The sequence below is a fragment of the Brugia malayi genome, assembly GCF_000002995.4.
Source record: "Brugia malayi strain FR3 genome assembly, contig: Bm_v4_ChrX_scaffold_001, whole genome shotgun sequence".
Classification (NCBI taxonomy): Eukaryota; Metazoa; Nematoda; class Chromadorea; order Rhabditida; family Onchocercidae; genus Brugia; species Brugia malayi.
Window position 1 is genome coordinate 10,991,246 of NW_025062479.1, and position 25,016 is coordinate 11,016,261.

Here is a 25,016-nt window from a genome sequence, read left to right on the forward strand (position 1 = left end):
ACATTTTGACTTAATACGTAACTTCAAACACGGTGGAAATTTAAAATCTTCAGATAAATTAAAAAAGTTAGAAATGATTTTTTGAAATATAATCTAAATTTCTTTTGGAAGGAAGCAAAAAAAAACGAAGGTTTAGAAAAATCAAATCTTTGAATTTTAGTGACATAATAATACTGATAATAAAAGAAAAAAGGGAAAAGAAAAAAAATAAAAAAGGAATTCTGTAATTTTGATGAAATTTGAATTTTAGGATATTTTAAAGTTATTTGAAATGATGAATATTTTCTATTAAATCTAAAAACCAGTTTTTTACTTTTTCTTTTTTTGTTAAAAATTTTAATGCTTGAATTAGGTCAAGATTTGCATAATAGTTGCATTCATATGGAATTTAAACTGCAAGATTAGCGAATAAATTCAAGGTTATATGGAATAATAATATACTTTTTTTTTGTAAATTGTTATAAAGAATGAATTTGAAATTTCTTTAAAAAACAAAAAAAGAAAGGAAGAACAGAAAAAAGGCAATTTTAGGGTATCATTTAAATTAGTAAAATTTTTTTTAATTAATAAATATAAAAATTAATTTGAAATGTTACATTGAAATCACAAAAAAAAGGAAGAAAAAATAAAATATCATTTTTGTCAGTATTTTTTTTTTTGCATTTTAGACGAAATAAATTTTTAGCAATGATAAAAATGGAACGGAATGAATATTTAAGGATTTTTTTTTCCCTTACTTTCGTAATTTTTTTCTATAACAAATATTTATAACTGAATAAATAAATAAGTAAATATATAAGTAAATTTTGATATCATTTTGCAATTACAAATTTACAAATTTAATTTAATTATTAGTTCACAACGATGATAGTTTCTTTTCTTAATCCAATGTAAAATTTGTTGATATAGGGGAGATGTGTTACTTCTAGCAATTATCTATTGTCGTTTTTTTTTTCTTTTTTTGAAAAAATATGATGTAATATCAAAATATTATATTATATACAATTTTTGTGCTATAATTTTCATTATTATTCAACACATTAATAGTTTAACTTAAATTTTTTATGCACTTAAATAAGCTTTTTTTGATGCTATTAATATAAAAGTTTTTTCAGGTTGTAAGTTTTGTAATCACTATTCTCTTGAATTTTAACGAAATTGGATGAGAAAGAAATAAAAGTTGGAACAAATTTTGGCAAAACAAAACGAAGAAAAAAAAGGAAAGAAAAAAAGATGTCATCAAGATTGCAACATGTAGTTATCAATGATAACCCGGAAACTTTAGCAATATCACAATTTTACACTAATTATTGTACAAAAGTAACAATAACAATGACAACAACAACAACAACAAATGCAACAACATCATCCGTAATATCATCAAAAATGATAACACAATTCGGAAATAAACAACCCGAATCGTGCATTTATTCAGGAAATCGTAAAATTTTTGCGAAAACATGGAATTCAGCCATTCATCGTTTGTCACTTCCTATCGTTGCTCATCTTCATCCTGAATTTCATTTTATTATACCAATCGTTAATTATAAAAGATTTACGGCAAAAGACGGTTCATTTCCTGACCATATAAAGGTTTTCATTTTCATATATATATATGCATATGTGCTTCTATATATAATTCAGGAAAAAGAATACAATAATAAGAACTGACGAGGAATTAATTAATAAATATGAATTTACAAGTAGGATGAACAAAAAAAAAAAACAGAACAAAACAAAAATGTTTAAAAATTCTAGATATATATCATTTGCATTTTATAATCAAGTATATACCTATTCATTTACACATTCTTATATTTCTTTGAGCAGTTAGGTTATAGTCATTTATTACTTATTAAGTTATAACTCATTCGCAACAATGCTTAAGTTATGGCTCTTTATTACTCAGTTAAAGTTATGACGTATTCATTACTAAACTAAGTTATAACTACTCATTACTTACGTTATATTCATTCGTAATCCGTAATAATGGTTATAGTTTTGGCTATCCGTTAATTAAGTCATGACTATTCATTACTTAGTTAAAGTTATTACAGTTTATAAGTGTTTAGGAAGAATGAATAAATGAAAAAATTCTTTCACCATTTTTATATTCAATAAAAAGCAAGATATTAGTCATCATCACCATCACAATCATCGTTACTATCATTACCATCACTATCATTATCATTATTACCACCATTATCATCATCATCCAAATATACGCCGGGGCGTGTCAGTCTGTCTTTCGTTTCATGCATATATGGTGCACTTTATTTTGTTATTTGATAGGTCTGTCAGTCGCGTTTTTCAGGGTGCTATAAAAAAAAATTGTGATAGATAGATAGTTTGTAGGTTGTGTGCGAATTCTTTTCATGTTTTGTAGCTTTGTTCTTTTTTTATTCTTATTTTTTTGTGTTTAGGAAAAATTATTTTCTTCTTTATTTTTTTTTTTTAATAAAAAATTTTGTTATAAATAACAAAGTGTTTCTTTTTTCACATAAAAGAATATGAACAGGAATTTTTTTTTTTCTTTCTTTTTTTAATACGATTAATATGTCGGATTTTTTTCCATTTTTCGGCTGTTTTTTAAGAGGTGGTTTAATCATATCCCGGATATTTTCCACTTCTCGGTCTTTTTTTAACAGTGGTTAATATCATATTCCGAATATTTTTCCACAAAACAACAGATTGGAGAGAATGTGATATGATACGATTAGGAAAAAACTGAAGGAAAATTCCTCATTCAGTGATCAAATGATCAAAATAAATAATCAAATAAATCAGTCAATAATTTTCGCATTAATCAAGAATTATAATATATTGGAAAATTAGTTTTTATGCGTATTAATCAGTTAACTGTTACGGATGATAATGATAGTTAGATAATTACAGTGTGGGAAAAGTGAAAAGAAGAAAGACGTTTAATTTTTTTCCTCAATTTATTAAAATATATTAAACGATATTATATTTATAAAAAAATGATATTGTGTTTGTAGAAATTAATTTCATGATTAAATTTATTAGAATTTACGATATGAATAATTGAATATGTAAAAATTTTAATTGCGAGCCAAAAAAAAAAAATAAACAAACATAAAGTGATAATTTAACTGTAATAAAATTATTCTGAAGCAAAAAATTGTAGTTTTAATTTCCTATTTATTTCTGATTTTATAATTTTTTTATTTTTAATGTTTATAGAAAATGACGGATAGAAAACGTTCATTACAAAACAATGAGCACTCCAAACGAGTAACGGTAATCGATCGACCTGGTCAGGATAAAGTACATTTTACCGGAGCTCGAACAAGACATCGAATTGTAGATGTATTAAAAGGATTTGTAGGTTTTACTTTTTTTTCTAATTAGCGATTCTTTTATTGGCTCTTTTTTTTTAAAAAAAAAAAAAGTATGAAGTAATCAAGCAGGAAAAAATTTATTAACGATTATTTCATCATTGAACATATTGACTAAAAATTTAAATAATTTTCGAAAATGTTATATTTTGAAATTATTAAGTGGTGAAAGTTGAAAATGTGATCTTTTTTTGGTTTTTCAAATTATTTAAATTGCTTTTTTAATCTTTGGGATTCCAATAATATTTTTTTCGCTTTTTTTTCACGGTTTTTTAAAATCTTTTTTAAATTCCATAAATGTTATCCCTAGTTAATGTTATTTTTTCCATTTAATTCACACCAAAATATGGAAGTAAAAAAAAAAAAAAAAAAAAATAAATTGGTGTCATTTTGGTTTCCAAATTATATAATTATTAATCTTACTGTATGGAAATTAAGTTAGAATGTAAAAAAAAATTAGAAAAAAATTTTGTTTTGAATTCTTTTATATAAAATTGTCAAACGATTTCTTTCTTTTTCTATTTTTTTTAGAGATATTATTATACATTTTTCATTGTTTCATATTATGTGTTAACTATTTCATTTCATTTTTAGCATTAAAAACTATTTCATTTTTATATATGAAAGATATATGTGAAATCATTTGCATAATTTTTATTTTTTTCAATCCACTGAATTTATTTCTATCATTTCCATGCATTCTTTTCATCTACACATAAAATCTCATTTTGTTACCTATAATATCATAATAGTATAACATTTATAGTAGTTTTTACGTATGATATTACCTATAAATATTACCTATAATAATTGCCTGTAATAGTTATTAATAACTCAACATTTGAATTCTTTTCATTGATATGCGTTTAAACTTTTTAAGGAATACGTAAATTTTAGTTTTATTAATATTAATATTAAAATTCGTATGGTGCTAATAATAATAATAATTGTACATTAGATTCCTAGTTTCTCTTTTTTTTGCTTCATCATTGGATGATTCTAGCTTTTTTTCTTTTTTCTTCATCTCATTTATTTAGTGTAATATTTCAAATTTCATTGCCTATAATTAAATTTTTTAAATGAAAATAGAAAAAAAGAGACGAGTAGAAAGTAGGTTAAAGAAAAATTACAGATTACAAAAATTAATATTTTAGAATGAAATTCAAGAAATAGATCTTATTTTTTATTATGTACTGACGAAATCTATTGTTCATACCTCCTTTCATCTTTAACTAATTTGTTGAGCTTTCTCATAGTTAATAAATACTTTAATACTTAATAATTAAACATCTAATATATCAAATTGAAAAACTTTAAGAAAAAAGATGAGGGAAGAAAAAATGTTTTAAATAAGATGAAATTGAAACTTAGGAAATGACTAATCAGCGATTACATTCATTTTAATTCATCATTTATTAAACAAAAAGAAAAATTAAGGGTCAAAACATTATAGTAAATAATTTCGATGTTTTACTATTTCTTTTCCATATTTATCTTGTATTCTTCATTTCTCCCTTTTTTCTTTTCTTTTTTTTTTTTTTTTTTTGTGTGTGTTTTTCTTATGATTTCCTGTTAAGTTTATGAACTTTAAAACATATCTTTTGCTTAGTGGAGTTTTTTTTTAATATTCTATCATAGATTTGTGAAATTCCACTTCATTTCAGTGGTTCTAGCATTATTCATCTAATAAGAATAATAGCAGTAAAATAAATAATAATGCTGATGACAGTGATAATCATAATCATAATAATAATAAATAGTAAATAATAGTAATGATTAACAGTAGTGAGATCATTTTTATTCATTTCTTTCATTAAAAACGACCGTAAAGAATAAAAATTTATTTTAATTTCATTTATTTGTTTAATTTATTCATTCATTTTTATTATATTGATTTGAAGTCATATTTTTGCATATGTTTTAAAATTTTCACTCTTATTCTCCATTTTTCTTTTTCATCCTAGTAATTTATCAAAACTTGGTCATTATCAAAATGATTTCATTTAATCTTTCATAGTTATCTCATATCTCCGATACGATTATAATAGAACAGTTGACAATATCTCTCCTTCTCTTTCTATTTCATTATAACTTATTGTTTAAAATTAATTTAATTGATCCAAAAATATTGATATGAAAGAAAAAAGTAATTATTTATGATAAGCGAAGAAAGTTTTCTATCTTTCTTTATTTCCTTTTTTTTCTTATCATTCCCTTTCATTTATTTTGTTATCACTAAATATTTCAATAATTTCATCCTTATTTTGGCCGAATATATATACATATATGCGATTAAAAACAAAAAGAGATTCTCATTTTATTAAAATTCATTACTTTATTGAGAAGTAAGCGGGAAGATAAGACAGATAGAGAAAAAAATTTTTTAATTATTTCCTTCTCTCTCTCTCTCTCTCTATATATATATACATATATATATATATACATGCATACAACTACCATTTTGCTTCCTTCAACTAATACTTTTTTTTTATTACAATGTTGTGGTTCTCTTCCTAAGAGAAAGCATATTACATTTAAAAAATGGAAAATAAAAAAAAGAAAAAAATTTGGAAAACGGTTTGTAATGACCATTTGCTCTTCCCACTTTTCTTTCTTTTTGTTTCCTTTTTTTTTTCTTTCAACTCCCAAAATTACATTCTTGGAAAAGTCATTTTTGCATAAGAAGAAAAGAAAAAGAAAAAAAGTTGAAAGGAATCGAATTTTTTGTCATTTTAATGGTTTTTTTTTTTGCTTCTCAATATTTAATATTATCTAATGTACTCAATTTTCTTCATGAAATTTCATCATTTTTTTTTTTTTTTTCTTAAAGCTTATCTAATTATCTAATAATTGTTAATTGAAATTTTAATAGAAATTTTTTATTCATGTTATTAGAATGAAAATTTTTGTTTGATTTTATTGATAATCCAAAATTAACATTTTTTTAAGGTTGGATTTTTTAAATTTAAACTCTAATGTATGAAATAAACGCTATTATCTGTTATTATTTCACTATGATAATTGATAAGAATCTTATTTAAATGTGATACAGCCATTATGACAGTACAATACTGCAAATTGTTGTAATGACAAATTCATCTACCAAATTTTTGTCTTTTCTTTTTCTTTTTTGCTAGTTCAGTTATTGTCTCTAAAAAAAAAAAAAAAATTTAAATGAATATTTTCTAACATCATTTTCAGTTAATTATATAATTCAACTTTAACGCAACATTACATTTCTGTTTACTTGTGTTACATGTAAACAGAAATATTTGTTATAAAGAGAGGGAGAAAAAAAGGAAGTGTAAGACACTGATTGTAAAATAAAATATGTACAATTTTCAACAATCTTTGTGTATTTTACATATATCTTTCGTCTTCATCCAATCAAAGAATTCATTTTACTTTTTTCTATTCCCATTTTTTTTTTCTTTATTTTCTAATATATTAGTACCGCTGTTGACAATGACAGCAGTGTCAGCACTAACGATGATAATGATGATAGCAATGATAAATGATAGTAGTAGCAGTAGTGATTTGTATGACACAGTTTTTCGAATAAATGTCTCAACTATTCTACTGATAAGTGCTATTGGTCAGAATAGTAATGAGAATATTCTATTTCATGTTGTAAAGTTATTAAGCATTGGTTAATCGTTATTGCATTTTGCTGCATAAATTGATCGAAGACAAGAAAACGATTAAAAAAAAATTTTTCTTTTAAATTCTTTTTTTTTTTTTTTTTTTTTGCTCATTCATTATCATTTTTCCTTTTTTTATCATTTTAACTATCTGTAATCTATATTTTACAATACTTTCTTTTCGTTTTTTCTTTTTTTGCCTGAAATATTTCGAAATACTATCCTTTCACATTATATAAAATCAAAGTTGCAATTGTTGAGTTAAAATTTAGATTTTACATAATGTAAAAACTATAGTACAAGTATTCCAGATGATCACTTATATCTGCTCAATTAGAAAAATCACATTGTTGGCTTACTTCATTGCTGTAAATCTATCAAATTAATAGTAATTAGGGTTCTTTTTTAAATGAAACTTTAAAAACTAATAACAATAAGTTAATTTTGTTCAAATCTTACATTTCGATCCAGTTTCAATCAGAAATATTTTTTGGGAGATATGTTTGCTTCATGCTGTATATCATATGTGAGAAATAAAATTTGTTAATAAAATTATTTTCTATTCATTATTTTTGTCAATATCCATTTTTGTTAATGATGAATAAAAATAAACAATTATTTATTGATAATTTTCTCTTCCAATACTTCTAATGCATTATTAATTTTTATCCCATAATATAATCAAATACAAAATATCATTTATTTTACACTCCAAATGATAATAATAATGATAATAATAATAGTAATCGATAACGAAATATCATTTGCTTCCAAGTAATAATAATAATCGATAATTTTAAAACAGAGCTTATCAATAAGATCTGAATAGAAAGATTTGAAATGAAAGAAAAAAGAAGATTGAAATTAAGAAATATTAAAAATAATAAACAAATAAATAATTTATTCGTTTATCATTTTTAGTTTGAATTAGCAATAGTAGTGGACAAATTATCAACCCAAATCATTTTCCATTTGTCCAGATGGTCACTTCAGCCATTCATTCATTCATTCATTCATTTCCTATCATCTCAATCCATCTGTTCCTGAAATATTTCATTTAATAACCAATTCATATTTATTTCATTGTTGTGTGATTGACCATTTGTAATTTTTATGATGTGAATTGTTGAATTTTTGGTTTAGCTTTTTTTTCTTTCTTTGTAAATTGTGAATGCTTTACTTCTAAATTTCATTTCACAAATTTTTTTCTTTCTATCTTTCCCTCCTCCTATCTCATTCATTTTAATCAATTCTTTCCCCCTAATTTCATTTATTTTGTGTTAACATTTTTTTAAAGCATACAATTATCTTGAATATTTTCAAATCTCTGTCTTTGTCTCTCTCTCTCTCCTCCTTTTTTTTTTTTTTTTTTAAAAAATCTTTTTTCGTGTTTGTTTGTGTAAAAGCTTATCAGTTCATTGTTATATCATTTAACAACTTTTATCATTTGGGCCTCTCAACATTTCTTCCACTTTTTAATTTCTTTTTCTTTATTTGATTTTAGAATGATAAATGAATTTTCTTCATTATCATTTTAATGCTACAAGTCAGTTGTGGCTAATTTGTGATAAATTTGAATAATAGAAGGAATATATATATATATATATATATATATATATATATATATATATATATATATATGCATATGCATATTTTAATGAATACAAAGAAAAGATACCAGTATTGCAGAAATGAAAGTTTAATAGTGTGCAACATTTATCAAATTAATCAATATCATCCAGTAGAATTATCATCGCATATATCAAATTATCACACAAGCATATTATATAGATAAACGAGTATATATTCAAATATTTCTAATTTCATTTATCATTTTCTTTTTCTTATTCTAATTGATTAATATATTCATCTTTTTATAATTAACTGCTATAAAATTCATTCTAATTATCACACATATTTAATTTGTTTTGCCTTTTTTTGACTGAATTTGTTTTTGTTTTAAAAATTATTACAGTTATTAAAATTAATTTTATTTTTTAGCTACAATAATATAAATAGGTAAGAAAGAAAAGGAAGAAAATATTAAAGCGAGAAAGAGAAAAGACGTGAAAATATTTTATTTCCAAATTTTCTTACTTTTTTTTGCATTCTCAAAATTGATGAGTAAAATAAGATGAAGTATAATACTGTAGAGTTGGGTAGGGTAGGATTGAGTAGGGTAAATGTTATTAGAAAAAACGAAAAGGAGGAAAAACAGCACATGATAGAAAAAGAAATTAAGACTGAATGATTAAGTATTTAAGTGACAAAATTGCTTATTCACAGAAAATTGTAATCGATTTTGGTATATTTACGCTTTCTTTTTCCTTTTTCTTCTACAATTTTCTTTTTCATCATTTAAAAATTTTTAAATAATATTCATTAAATAATATTCATAAATAATATTCATAAAAAGAAAAATAATATCCAAAAAGGAAATATATAACAAATAAAATTTTCATCAATACATTTATATAAAAGATTATAATAGGTAAATTTTTATTAGTTCATTTCTATAAAAGATTATTAATATGAGGAAATATCAGTACTGGCGTTCTTTTGTTTTTTTTTTTTTTTTTTTGTACATTTTCAAGCTTTTCTTTTTCATTCCATCCCTCTTATGATCTTTTGAAATTTGCTTCATTATTATTTAATAATGTACCATTTCTAAACCACTAATATTAAAAATGTTAAGAATGAAAACAATAATCCAATCAATTTTTCCTGTTTTCACTTATTCACCACAATTCATTCTATCTTCACAATAATTTTATCTTGTTTTATTTATTTGTTTGTTTTATATGTTCATTTGTTTATATGATTTTTATTTATTTAATTTATATTTAAATTTGTTTATTCCATAATTTTATTTATCCCTTTTTTTCATCGATTAATACATATTTCATTTATTATTAGCAAAATAAGTGTTTTTACAATAATCAATAAAAGATTTAATGTTTTGTTTATTATTTTTTTTTCGTTGTAAAAGTTGACCAAAAAAAGTTTTTCAAAGCTTGAATAAAATGGTAGGAAAATAAAACAGCAAACAAACACCTATAGTGAAACGAGAATTTAGTAAAAAGTATTAAAAAAAGAAAAAAAAAAGATGCGATGAGACGGCATTAGACGAAGAAAATGACAGCAAATAAAAATAGAAAAAAAAAAAAAAAACGAAAGAAAAAGAGTTAACAGTAATATTTGGAGAAAAAAACTGGTCAAAAATTATTTTTTCATTGCATCGGTTTTAATTTTAAGCCTTCTTTCTTTCTCTTTCTTCCTTTTTTTCACAAAAATAATCTCTTTTTTTTTTTTTTTTGTTTTTAAAATTTTAATCTTTTTTTTTTAATTAGAATTTAATTATTTTGTTATGCTAGTTTAATTTTAACAAATTTCATTTTTTCTTATTAACCAGCTATTTTAGTCTGTTGAAACATGGATGATAAAAGGATGAACAATTTCAAATGAATGAAGAAGGATGAAGAGGGAATGATTAGAGCAATAAATCTTGTTTCCCATCTCTAATTTTATTTGTTATAATTCTATCACTTTTCTCTTTGTGTTCCTCTTTCTCTCCTTACATATTTCAATCACTTAACAGTAATATATTATCATTTCTTAATGAAAAAATTTTTTTCTTTATTTCAATTTTTAACAAATTTACCAGCTTAATTTTTACATTTTTTACGTATCAATAGTTATTGAAAAAAAGAGAATTAAAAAAAAAGCAAAATAAATTAGCAAATGCCGTTTAAATTTTTTTCTTTGTTTTTATTGTTATCATTTGTATCATTTTTAAAAGTGTTTTCCCATGAGGAAAAAAAACGAAAGAATAAATAAGCAAGTCTTCTTCGAAAATTTTAACCATTAGAAAGGTTTTTTATTTAATTGAATTTTAATTTTAATAATTAAAAACTTTTTTTCTTTGTTTCATTTTATTATGCAAAAATTTTTGCTTGAAACAATTTTTAATAATTAGTGCTATATTCGTTTCTTTTTCTGTAATATGATGTAAAAGTAATAAAATTAATTATTATACGATATTAATACCAAATCTTATTTCTTTTATTTTTCGTTTTTATTTTCAATTAGTTTCGGCATTTTTATAAAATTTATTCATTAATTAATTGCTATATCAATTGTTCTTTTTTTTGTCACAGCAAATATTCTTCGCTTTCGTTCTTTCTTAATTGATTTAATCAATTAATCGATAGTTTTTCATCTTTAAATTATTGTCAGTTTCATTCTGTCTTCAAATAATTCGGTAATTTGCAATTTATTTTAGTTTTTTTTCTTTTTTTGCTTTTTTCTATCGATGGACGTTTAAAAAATGAAATATAAAAGTTGAAATAAATCAGAATTTAAATTTTAACCTTTTTTTTAGTTTTTGGGTCTATGTGTAAGAATTTTGGATGCTAAGCATTCTTAAGAAGTGAACGAGACAGAGAGAGAAAGAAAGGGGGAGAGAGAGAGACTAGACGAAACTTCATAATACTTCGTAATTCAGCTCTTTTTTTAATTTAGCAAAAAACAAGGGGAAAAAAATCAATTTTCTTACCATTCATTCTTTTTTCTTTTTTAATCCACTTTTCCACCCATTCAATAATCTCTCTATCAATCATTCTATTTTTTTTTCTTTTTTTACTTTTCTTTTTGAAACATTGCATAAATAAAGATTTTATTTTTTTATAAAAATTTGCAGGACTTAGAAAAAGGACGAAATAAAGAAATGAAATTAAGGAATAATATTCTGAAATTTCTTCTATAATATTTACTATTAATTATTATTTAGATCAGCGCATATAAACTTCCAATAATTTCTTATTTATATGTAAATGCAGAAAAAAAAGAATGAAAAATATTTAAATTATTTTACATTACATCAATTAATACTTTTAACGATAGTTCATAACAAAAAAAAAAAAGGAAAGAAAAATTTAAAAACAATATTAAATTGATAATTAATGTTTTAACGGTAAAGATATTTTTTTTTTAATTTGTCTTTTTTTTTTCACTTTCTTTATTATTATTATATGAAATGCTCGTTTAGTTTTTTTTTTTTAATATATAAATTTCTATTGTTATGTACAGGATATTAATATTTTATAATTAGCAAAAAAAGAAAAATTTTTTTTTCGTGAAAATATTTAAATTTCTAATCATTTCGTTTCCAAAAAAACGTTTTAATATTATCAGGTAAGCAATTTCCTTTTTCTTAGGTAATTAAATAAATGAATTAATTGCAGGTATGTATGTGTGTATGTATGTGTGCATGTGTATTTCACCATATTATCAGTATCGGAACCGGTTGTACTGCGCTAAATTTGATGCTTCGTAAAAATGATTCGATGTATTATTATCCTTTGTACTAATAAGGACTTATGTCAGCAGAATTGACTTCCATTCCAACTTCGTCTCCTTTTTTATCATTTAAAATTTAAATTGTAATGCATTTTCCATTCTTTTACCGCATTATTTATTGAACGATGATAATTTAAATTACTTTTATTATTTCTGTAATGTCAATAATAATTTAGAGTAAGTATTTGTATATATTTAAAATTTTTAATATAATAGATTATATATATATATATGACTATATATGACAAATTACCATATTATATATATAAAATAATAAATTACCATGCTCTGTCTGTGTGTGTGCATGTGTAGTGTATGTGTGTGGATTGTGTAGAATAGAAAAAAGAGGTTAAAGTGAAATTAAATGTTTATTGTGTTGGAATGACAAAAAAGATAATAATAAATAATGATTATTAACACGAATATTACACTTTTATTTATCTATTAGTTATAATTAAATTTATTGATTTCATATTATAGTATTTATATCTTTTTTTAATGTCAAATAAATAATTTATTCATTGAGAATTCAATAAATGTTTTTTACTTTTTTTTGTTTATGTATTTTCATCTTATCACTTTTATCATCACTTGACTGTACGTTAGTATTATACTGCATGGATATATGATATACATAATTGATGAAAATGCAAACCGAAATTAATCATTTATCAATTTCATTAATTAATTGTTTTCATTTAGATTTTTTATCAGTTTTTGAAATGTTCATTTTCATTTTTAAGTTAATAATAATATTAGATTGTATGGTCATCTAACATTCGTTTTAAATCTTTTCCATATTTCTATTTCATTATTTGAATGATTAAGATGAACCAATTTTTAGTTGAAAAGAAATTAAATCAGTTAATTAGTAACTTTAACCATTTTATTACATCATAAAAGTATACTTTCGATTTCCATTCATTAATGAACGGATAAATTTTGTACCAATTTTAATCATTCCTGCAAAACTAAAAGAAATTATTTTCTTCAAATATTTTGATGCGATTTATGTACAGTATACTTCATCCAAAAAAATTATTAAAAATTCTTTTCTTTCATTTTTTTTTTTTTTAATGGAACGGAGATTTATCAAATTTTGATCATCATTTTACTTTTCAACCACATTTATGGTCTTTTTCCCTTTCCGCTATTTTGCTTCTTAAAATTTTGATAAATAACATTCTTTCGCATTTCGCAGTCAAAAAAAAGAACGAAATCCGTTTCTTTTTTTCTTTATTTTCTTCATTTCAATTTAAGTCTTTGGTTACAGCTAATCAATCTTTCACTATTTTTATCTATTTAGTTACATACTTTTCTACTTTAAAAAAAAACAAAAATTTAACCGAAAAATATCTCATTTTCTTTTTTTTTCACTCTTTGTCCCTCTTTCTCTCTCCCCCTTTCTTTTTCTCCCTCTATCTCAACTTCTAACTTTTGCAAAAATTAATTAATTTTGAATAATGCACTTATTTAATCATTTATGATTTTTATTGAAATAAAAATAACGGATAGCTTATTATCTGTCGGAAACATTTTTTTTTTTTTTTTTTTGTATTTTATTTTTCTATTCATTTCTTTCTTTCCTACTCTCTTTTTTCTATTTTATTTCAGTTTTAAATTTAATGTGTTTAAAAATTTTCACACATCTAAGAATGATATATGGAAGATATGATAATATTATTTCGCTTGCCGATGATGAAATTGATAAAAAAATCTTAAAAAATATTGGAAATTTTACCAAAAAATTATATATCATCTTTAATATATTGTATTTTATCCTTTTTTCCAATTGATATTATTGTTATCAATCATTATGAAAAAACTATTTTTGTTTCGAGATTTGCTATAATTATTATTTTCGGGAAAAACGAAAAAGTAACTAAATTTGGATTTTGTTAAGAAAAGCAATTGACAAACGATTTTATTTGTTTTCCATTATATTCTTCATATTTTTATTTTTTGTTTTTCATCTTATTTTTGCCTCTTTTAAAAAAAAAATGGTTCTTAGTAATGCTTTTTTTCTGTTTACAAGACTTCTACTTACATTTAGTTTTTCTTTTTTTTTCTGTGCTCTTTTTTATTTGAAAAAAATAGATATGAAATATAATAATAATAATAATGTATGCATAACGAAAGTTGTTTGAAATGATTAAGAATCAAATTTCAATGAAAAAAAACAAGGAAGAAAATTACATCAATAATTTCATCGCAAAATTTCATCGTTTCAAATGGATGGCAGTAATTTTTCCTTTCCTTTTTCTTTTCCCTTTCTTAAAAAAAATTAATAAATAAAAATAAAAAAAAATTGTAATATACGGTTAGTGATATTAAAAATCAATAAGAAAAAAATTCTGAAATATTTCAAAAGCTATCAAAATATGAATGGAGTCATTTTTTTGAGCAAAAGGACTGATACAGCGGAAAAAAGAAAAATTAGCTTGTTTATTTAAAAAAAGAAAAAAAGGAAAGAAAAAAGGGAAGGAAGAAATGGAAGACAAAAGATAGGAAAAGCGCAATGGTCTATTCAAAACATTTCTACTTTTATCTAATGTGTGATAACTTGTAATGTTTACTTTTAATAATACAAAATTCTAAATCGTATAATTATCGTTTATTATTTTATTTTTATTACTTCATTAACAAATACCAAATATATTTCTTTTTTTGTCAATTGTATTCATCATATTAAAATTTTTTTAATCCTTTTTATTTTTTTTTTTTTTTTTTGCAAATTTTTGTTTTTATCAAATTTTAGTAAAAAGATTATATTTACACTTGGCATTATTGATTAATTATCAAAAAATTATATCGCAATATAAAATCTTATTACAATTGAAAATGTTTACATTTGTAATAATTTATATTTAGAGTTGAAAATGGAAGATTTTTTTTATAAAAAGGATTTTTGAAATAATCCTTTAAATTTTAACATTTCAAAAAAAAGTTTGAATAATTTCATTTTAATAATTTGAAAACTTTGAATTTTTAGTAGTTAATTCTGAGGATTCATTCAATCATTGATGTATATATATATGTATATATATATATATGTGTGTGTGTGTGTATGTATGTATGTATGTATGTATGTATGTATGTGTATATCTTTTGGACTAAACTCTTCCTAAATCGATTTCAATTTCTTTTACTTCCTATTACACTATTTAGTAGTGTGAAATACTCATCCATTTCCACTTTCCAACTATTTTAGCAATTAAGAAATCTAATTTAAAAACATATGTTTGTACTTGTTGTTATTCATTATTAGTATTATGAAATTATATATTTAAAAGATCTTTTTTTTTTTTCAGTTTTAGCTCTTTTTTAAGGTTTATAATAATAATAATAATAATAACGATAATTGTAATAGCAATAGTGATAATAACAGTAGTAATGATAATATTATTAATATTAGCAATAAGAACAATTAGTAATTAATAATAATAGTAAACAATAGTAGCAATTAATAATAATAATAAATGTTGCTAAAAATGTTTAACATTTTCTATGTTATAGAGCAAAATAATGGATCAAATTTTGTTTTTTATGTTAAGTTTCTTTGTTTTGTTGAGAAATTCAAAAAATTAAAATGCGCATTTTAAATTAAATCCTTATATATCAAATTTTAATAATGATTTTCTTCTTTCTTTTTTTCTGTTCGTCAAGATTTGTCAATTTTTTAAAGGCCAAATATAAAATAATAAAATAACTTAATCACTTCGTTTATGCATCATTTATGTGAAAAAAAAATTGTTGATATACAATAAAACATCTACCCACTAATTAAATTTCATTTCAATTTTTCCTTCTTTTATTGTAATATTTCATTTTCGCATGATGTTTGTTTATTTGTTTATTTGTTTGTTCTCTGTTTGTCTGTTCGTTCATTTATTTACTTATTTATTTGTTTGTTTGTTTTCTATCGCATATTCTACAGTAACATTTTTTTTTTCGCTTCATCATTTTAAATTATCTCTTCAACTTCAAAAAATCAACTAAAAGTGGTAAAACTAGAGCATTTCAAACTTTCCTTATTTCATTCTGTAATTTGAGTAAAACAAAATTTCATGTTGTAAATGAATGAAATGAAAGAAATGAAGTGCAGCATTTCTTCTTATTTTCGTTAAGCTTTTTTTTTTTCTTTTTTTCAGACTTTTAAAAAATTTAAGAGATTGTTGAGAAGACATTTCCACTAGCAGTAAATTTAATCCATTAGTAAGTTTTGAATTTTTGCCGAAATATTTCTTCCTAATCTGTGATAAATTTCACTTTCCTGCTTCTTTTTTCTGTCTTTTTTTTTTGTTCACTTTTCTCCAATCGAAATATTTGAAATATTTTTTTTTATTTCATATTGATTAAATTTTATTTTTTTTTTTTTTTTTTTTTTTTTTTTTTTGTATCAATTTTACGAGGTGTTTCTTTTGTCTACTACCAATATCATTTCAGTTCATTTCAATCACTGGATGGATGAAAGCAAATTTTTATTTTTCATTCAGTTTGAGAAATTTAATTTTACAATTATCATACTGTTTTCTTATTCTTATTCTTTGCTACTAATATTTTCATTGAGGGAAAATTTTTAACAATACTTAAAAGTTGTTTGTTTGTTTTATTACTAGGTAGCACTTAAAGCTATTTTTGGTTAGCTCTTTAAAAAAAAAAAAAGCAAAAAGATTTGAATAAATTTTTTTAATTTTGATTATTGAGAAATATTTCTTGTGCAGTTTACTACTTAAACCTTTTAGGATTTAAATCAATTAATGCATTTTTTTTAAAAGTTTTCCTTTAAATTCCCCTTCTTTTTGTATACTTTTTTTTCTTGTTTGCTATTTCTCCGTTTCGAATTATACTAATTCATTCATTATTTAACAATTAACTATATTTTGACATCTAAAAAAATAATAGAATTTGGAACTTTATTTATTCCGTACATTTCTTTTTTTCTTTTTATTAATTTTTATTTTAAAGCTGATCATTATTGCTGCATTTTGGTCTTTACCCTACAACATATCTCCATCTATTGATATTTCATCTACTGGTGAAAACTACAGCAACAAACAACAATAACGACAAACAGTCAACAAGAGAGGGACAGACAAACACAGAGACAGAGAGAAAACAAAGAAAAAAAGTAGAAATACAAACGAACTGGCTAATAATACTAGTAGTAGCAACAAATTTGGTCCTTTGACTATTTCATCGTTTCATTCTTCAACTTCTGCTACTGCTACTACTACTACTACTAGTGCTATACGATTTCCGGATGCTATTCGTTTTTGTATTCGAACTGCTGAAAAAATGACTGATATTGCAAAAGAAGCTGCAAAATTAAATGGACATAATTTTACCAGTGGTAATAGTAATAATCATAATAATAACAATAATAATAATGATGATAGTATTGATCAACAACAACAGCAAACAGCTCGTTTTATTACATCTACAACAAATTTTGAATTCCGTCCGTCATCAAAAGAAAATGGAAAAAATCCGAAAGGAACTCGAAGTAAATCACCAGGCGCATTTATTGAACGTTTGTCAAGTTTTGCTCGTGGTAAATATCGAAGTAGTTTATCGGAACGTCCCACACAATCCAAAAATTACGATGAACGTCCACGACGGGTTCTTTTTTTTTGTTTTCATTCTATAATCATTATTACTATTATTATTTATTTATTATTATTACTAATTATTATGTTATTACAGAATTTTTACAATTATTTAATTAATAAATGATTTGTTGAAATTTGTTTTAAAATAGCTGAAAATTATAATATGATATGGTAATTGTCATTTTTTATTAATTTAATATATTAATTGTAAATTTCTCTTACGAAAATTTTTGTTCATCTAATCTATTATAGTTTAGGTATTATAATTAATTACATATAAGTTCTGCTGATTTGTATCAATGAATAGCTTAATCTTAGAATATTTATGTAATTTTAATCGTATTCCTTTAAATTTAATTTTTTAGCTAATATTGATTATTTTCTTCAGTATTTTTTCTGTAAACATTTTTAAAAAATGAATTTTTTTTAAACTCTCTTTACCTTTCCTTTTTCTATTACATAATAATGATTTGGATAAGCAAATAGATTTTTCACTCTTTCTCTTTCGTTCGCTAAATACTTAATGTATTAAATTAAATATGCATGCATAATATACTTATTAATACATCATTGATCAAATATTAATTTTTACAGTCACTTCTCTTTATTTTTTAATTTTTCATAAAATTCTGGATTGATCATTTTATAATTTGAGCAAATTAAGTAAACAACTGTTTTTTTTTTTTTTTTTTTTTTTTGTTTTCAACTAAATTTTCCTTTCATTTTAATCTATATATATATATATATATATATATGTTTATGAAGTTTAGCCTATAACCAGTTTAATTATTTTAATTAAATATATTTTAATGGATAAGAAAAAAAATATGGAACGAATTGTCAAATTACATAAAATACGTCAATATTGCTATATAGTTTGATAATTTACTTAATATTTTTTCCAATTAAAAATTTTGTATTTCATTCCTTTTATTTTACTTGAGAAAAGATCTAGCAAATTTTAATTTTTTGTTTTTCACAAAAATTATTTTCTTTTTGTCACTTTCTTTTGTTGCTAGTAATATGCATAAAAACTTTATCACAAGCATTTAATGATAATTTTATAGATTAATTGATTGCTTTATTGCTTTGATAATATAAATGAACACAATGACTACTCTTTATATTAATCAACATTAAGTTTGAATTTATGTGTTTTAAAAAAAAAGCAAACTTATTATTTAGTACTTGTTGACTGCTTCATTTTTGATTATGTCAACAAGATAGATATGATAAATGTTGATGAAATTCAATTTTATATATTTATTTATTTGTTGATGTCATTTTGAACATCACTTATTAAATTTTTTCATTTTTTTTCTAAAATCTCATTTATAAAATATTATATGATACATTCTGTGGAATCTATTACTTTGAAAATATAAGTGAAAACAAAAATTACTCTTTGAGTAATCATAATTAAATTTAAATTTATTTGTTGCTTTTAAATTATTCATTTAAGAAAACAGAAAGGAAAAGTGTAACCGACAAACAAAAATGAGCAATGATTTTGAGAACTATTGCCAGACTTAAGACTTAGCAAGAAATAATAAAACGGATTTCTCTTAGTAACATTCTAATTTTTTTGAAATATTCCCCGAAAAACATAGCAAAAAAAAAAGAAAAAGTCCGCTGAACTTAAAATAATTCCTAATTATCTTCTTTTAGTAATTATTAGTATATGTATTACTGTGTGATGAATTAATTTATTTATTCCAATGAAGAATACTCACTTATTATAAAAATTAGGAAAAAAAATGCTAATAAAGATAATTCTTTTTAAAAATAAATAAAATGAGTAAAAAATACATCGAAAAAGTTTTTTTTTTCTTTTTTCCCCTTTTTCATTCAAAACAAATCTCAAATTAATGAAAAATTAATAAAGAAAGAATTTTTAATTGATCGATGAAAAAATTTCCTTATTTAAAAAAAAAAAGGAAAATTGAGAACCATTATTGCGCTAGGCAATTCTTTTTTCATTGTTATATATTTATTGTATAATTTTTTAATATAAATTATTTTAAATTTTGAAAAGTTTTAATTTAAAATTTTTGAGTGAATCTTTGTTCGATTATTTATTATAATTTTATAATATATTTAAAAAAAAAAAAAAAAAAAAAAAAAAAAACATTGATTAATAGTAATGTTTGCATGTTTGCAGGACTTGCAAAGAGATTTGCAGAAGTGCAAAGATAATGAGGAAACACGATTGGATCTAAGCTCTTCCGATGTAAGTACATTCTTTTAAAGCAGTAAGTAAATATTATTACAATGTTAATCTTTTTTTTTTGCAACATTTATTAATTTTTTCCTAGTTAACCTTTGAACTCTTGATTTTTAAGAAGTAATAAAATATTTTATTCAGTTAAAGTCTTTCACATAATGGATTAATTGAAATGAGTAAATGATACAATCGAATAATTAACATTATTAAAATATATGTTTAAGATAGTTTTTTTTTTTTGAATTATTTTTTTTTCCGTTTTCAGATTGTAAGCATTCCATCATCAATTCGTGATTTAGTCCAACTAACAGAATTATTCCTCTATAAAAACAAATTATCCATATTACCAAATGAAATTGGTAATTTAGTTAATTTGAAAAAATTGGGTTTAAGTGAAAATGGTCTCACATCATTACCGGATACACTTGCCGCACTTACACATCTTGAAACACTGGATTTGCGCCACAATAAGCTATGCGAAGTTATTTTTATTTTATTTTTTTCATCTTTTAAAGAGAAAAAAGGAGGGAAATAAGAAAAGAAAAATAATAATTCCTTGGAGAATTATTGAGAATTTTCATATAACAAGCAATTTGATTTTAATGGTGATTTTTCGTATAAATAATGGTGATTTTTCGTTTATTTTTTTTAATGATGAAAATTAAATGAGGTACATATAAAATTTTAAAATGGAATTCAAAATTTTGATATACTACTATAATTAATTAAACAAATATTTGACTTTCCCTTCTTTCGTTTTTCCTTTATATGCTAGTAAATGGAAAATTTATTTTTAAAAGTTTTTGTTACTTAATTTTTAATTTTGAATTAAGCTATTTATCAGTAAATATTAGTTAATGGTAAAATTTTTTTTTTTTTTATTTTTCTTTTTCTTTTTTCTTTCAGTTACCATCGGTTATTTATCAAATTAATTCACTGGAAACATTATGGTTGCGATATAATCGAATTGTTTCAATTGGTTCTGAGATTAGTCGTTTGAAACGTTTGAAAATGATTGATTTACGAGAAAATAAGATCCGCGAATTACCATCAACAATTGGACAAATTAAATCGCTTGTTGTGTGTTTACTTAGTTACAATCATTTAAGAACTATACCGGAAGGTTCATATTTTATTTTGTTTTTTTTTTTATTTTATGAAATTTTTTTTTTATTTTATTATTGAATTATTATTATTATTAATTATTATTATTATTGTGTCGTTGTTGTTATTATTGTTTATTATTATTAGTATTAGTTTATTACTATTGGTATTAGTATATTATTAGTTTAGTAATAGCATTAGTTTTAGAATTAGTATTATGTTAGTATATTAGTGCTTGTATTACTATTAGTACTGGTACCAGTATATTAGTATTAGTGTATTATTATTAGTTTTATTATTAATTTTTGTATTAGTATTAGTTTATTAGTATTGGTATTACTATTACTATTAGTTTTTAGTATTAACTATAACTAACATAAATTATATATATATATATATATATATATATATAATATGAGCTCCAAAAAAAAGTTATTTTTTAAACTAAATTAATTGGTCATATTTAATCGAATCAATTAATCATATCAATTAAAGTGAAGTTGATTCTTTGTTGTTAAGTTATTTTCAAATTTAGAGGCGAGAAAAAGATTTCTCATAATTTACTGTTTTTTTTTACATACTTTATTGTTATTATTATTTTTTTTTTCGTTATGTTTGTTATTTTTTCTTTCAATTTTGAAGAAATTGGTGAGTGTTCCGAACTTACACAGCTAGATTTGCAACACAATGATCTCGTATCATTACCAGAATCAATGGGTAATTTGCAAAATTTAATTCGGTTGGGTATACGTTATAATAAATTACGACATTTACCATCTGGAATGGCATTTTGTTATAAACTTGAAGAATTCATAGTTGAAAGCAATCAGTTGGAAGCTTTACCGGTTATTCATTTTCATTTTGTAGTTCAATAAATTTCAGTACTTAAGTTATGGCATGAATTGAAATTAAAGATTAAATATCTAAAATCGTTTATTAAATAACTGTCAAATTTTTAATTTCTTATCACTTATTAGTAACTAATTTCATCTACTCATTAATGTGTTTTTTTTTTTTTCTTTTAATTTTAAAATGTTTTTTTCTTTTCTAGGAAGGGATGCTTACTTCATTACCGAATCTTAAGACAGTTAATTTGAGTCGTAATGAATTAACCGTTTTTCCATCTGGTGGACCTCAACAATTTGCATCTTGTGTGGTATAATTACTTTTCTCCGAAAAATAAGATTAATTTTAATTTGATTAAAAAAACTCCGGGAAATTGAATACATTATTGAACTTAATATTGATTATTGAATTTAATAAAATTCAATTTGTCTAAGAATAATTTTTTTTTCTTCTAAAACTTCAAATACAATCAGCTGTACTCATAATAGTTGATAATCAGTATGTTTATTAGAAAAAACAAGACAAAAAGAAGAGAGAGAGAGGACAAAAAAACCTCTCAATTACCTTGGAACTTTAAAATATTTTAATGGTTTCATTTTCAATTTATCATCTTCTTTATTCTGTTTGTGAATTTGTTACCATTGTATTAATTGAAAGAATTACGATTGAAACCACAGAATTTCAATTTTTCGTAGTTTCGATTATTACAAATTTTAAATATAATTTTTATCGCATTATTTCGACATTAATTGTTTCGACATTAATTTATTGAAATATGAAATAAGACCTGAAGAATTCTTGGGAAATAATTTTTTCTGAAAATTATTGATAAATAAAGCTGTAATCCTCACCTTTTTTGCTTTATCGTTTTAAAATTAATTTCATTTAAGTCTCCTAATTTCAGTCAATTAATATGGAGCATAATGGAATAGCAAAAATTCCATTTGGAATATTCTCCAAAGCAACCGGTCTAACTAAACTTAATTTGAAAGAGAATGCTCTTACATCAATGCCACTTGGTTGGTTTATTTATGCATAATTAAATTTTATATCATATAATTTGCTTGTGACTAAAATTTACTCCTCATTTTTACATTATAAATTCATTTATTCTTTTATTCAATTAACATTTTGATTTCATTTGTTTTTTACTTTTTTGATTTTTTCGATATTGAATTAGCATTTTATTTAAAAAGTTTCATTTTCTTCACATTCTAAATTTGCTAATCACTTATTTACACTTTTTTTTTTGAATTTTCTAGAATAGAAAAAAGTTATAATATCTATTACGGGTGTTGGTATTGAGTAATAATATCTATTCTAGACATGGGTTGTTGGCTAGCGATGACAGAATTGAATTTATCCACAAATCAACTTCGTGTCCTTCCTGATGATGTTGATAAACTTGTTAATTTAGAAGTATGCCAAATAATATTGAAAATGATACTTTAATCAGATATATGATACTTTAAAGCTTCTATTTTTGATTAAAATTGCACAAAATTAATTTCACACTTTATTACAGGTGTTGGTATTGAGTAATAATATGCTAAAAAAGCTTCCATCACAAATTGGTAGTTTGAAAAAGCTTCGTGAATTGGATTTGGAGGAAAATGAATTGGATACAATACCGAATGAAATTGGTTAGTTTAAATTGGAAATTTCAAACTTTTTAATTTTGAACTGAAAAAAATATTGTTGTTGATGTGTTTTGCAGGTTTTGTGTCAAGTTTAACAAAGCTTTGGATACAATCAAATAAATTAGTTGGTCTGCCGCGAACAATTGGGTTTATTTTAAATTCCAATTTTCATGCAGTTTTATTTAAAATAGAATTTACCCCTGGCTTTTTTCCTTTCTTTCATCAGTCAGCATTATTTTAATAACTTTAGAAATCTGACCAATTTGACCGATTTACGAGCAGGAGAAAATAACTTAACATCTCTACCCGAAGAGATCGGTTAGTCATATTTTGCCAAAAAAAAGCGAAGTTGTTTTCAAAATCTTTTCCAGATTTCTTCTATACTGATTAAGTATTCCTATTTTTGTATCCATTAACTGGCTTTTTTTTCTGTAATTCTAACTTTATTGGTGATTTTGATATTCTTTTAAAAATTTATAGCAGTCGAAGTTAAAAATTTCTGAGATTTTTTGGAAGTTTCCAATTTTGTTTTTTTTATAATACTTTTCATTTTAAGGCAATTTGGATTCACTGAAAAGTCTTTATATCAATGATAACCCATCGCTTCACAATTTGCCATTTGAACTTGCGCTCTGTGCATCACTTGAAATTATGTCAATTGAAAACTGTCCATTATCACAGATACCTCCCGAAATTACCGCGGGTGGTCCTTCTCTTGTTATTCAGGTAATAACCATTATAAAATATTCTAATCATATTTTAATTTGAAATGATAAATTATTTTCAATTTAACATACTCAATATATATAATTTATTTATTTTATAAGCATTTTCATTTTCAGTACCTCAAGATGCAAGGCCCATATAGGGTTATGAATATGTAAATATTGATTGTATTTAATATATTGGCTTCTTTATTGGCATTAAAATAGGATCGTCAAAACATGGATTTTTCGACATACTGTCAATTTTCTACTTTTTACCTTTTTTTCTTTTTAAATACTATAATTCTGGTACCTCTATTGCAAAGTTTATATATCAAAGCAAAATCGTGATATTTATTTTCCTTAAAATTTGGTTTGAAATATTCCAAAGTTAATTATTCGTTTCTAATTAAAATAATTAAACGTAATTTGAAGTGGAAAAAAGTAGATAATTATGTGCTATAAATTGTTTATTTTTCCGTTTTTTGATTTCTGTTTAAATTAGTCCTTCAATTTACTCCATAACAG

At 22.7% G+C, this 25,016-nt stretch overlaps 2 protein-coding genes across 2 annotated transcripts; both read left to right on the plus strand.

Moving 5' to 3' along the window:
• Positions 1-1,233: 1,233 nt before the first annotated feature.
• Bm14099 (Uncharacterized protein) lies at positions 1,234-3,372 on the plus strand (the record flags this gene model as incomplete). The annotated part of the gene is made up of 2 exons (XM_043074434.1): positions 1,234-1,593; positions 3,205-3,372. The coding sequence occupies 2 exons, from the start codon at positions 1,234-1,236 to the stop codon at positions 3,370-3,372; spliced, it is 528 nt and encodes a 175-aa protein (XP_042930368.1).
• Positions 3,373-17,656: 14,284 nt separating this feature from the next.
• Positions 17,657-24,668, plus strand: Bma-soc-2 (Leucine Rich Repeat family protein; the record flags this gene model as incomplete). The annotated part of the gene is made up of 13 exons (XM_043074435.1): positions 17,657-17,980; positions 20,132-20,200; positions 20,460-20,675; positions 21,101-21,317; positions 21,941-22,143; positions 22,350-22,454; positions 23,049-23,163; positions 23,469-23,563; positions 23,670-23,787; positions 23,862-23,931; positions 24,035-24,102; positions 24,341-24,510; positions 24,627-24,668. 13 exons carry the CDS (start codon positions 17,657-17,659, stop codon positions 24,666-24,668), a joined length of 1,812 nt encoding a protein of 603 aa, XP_042930369.1.
• Positions 24,669-25,016: the final 348 nt, after the last annotated feature.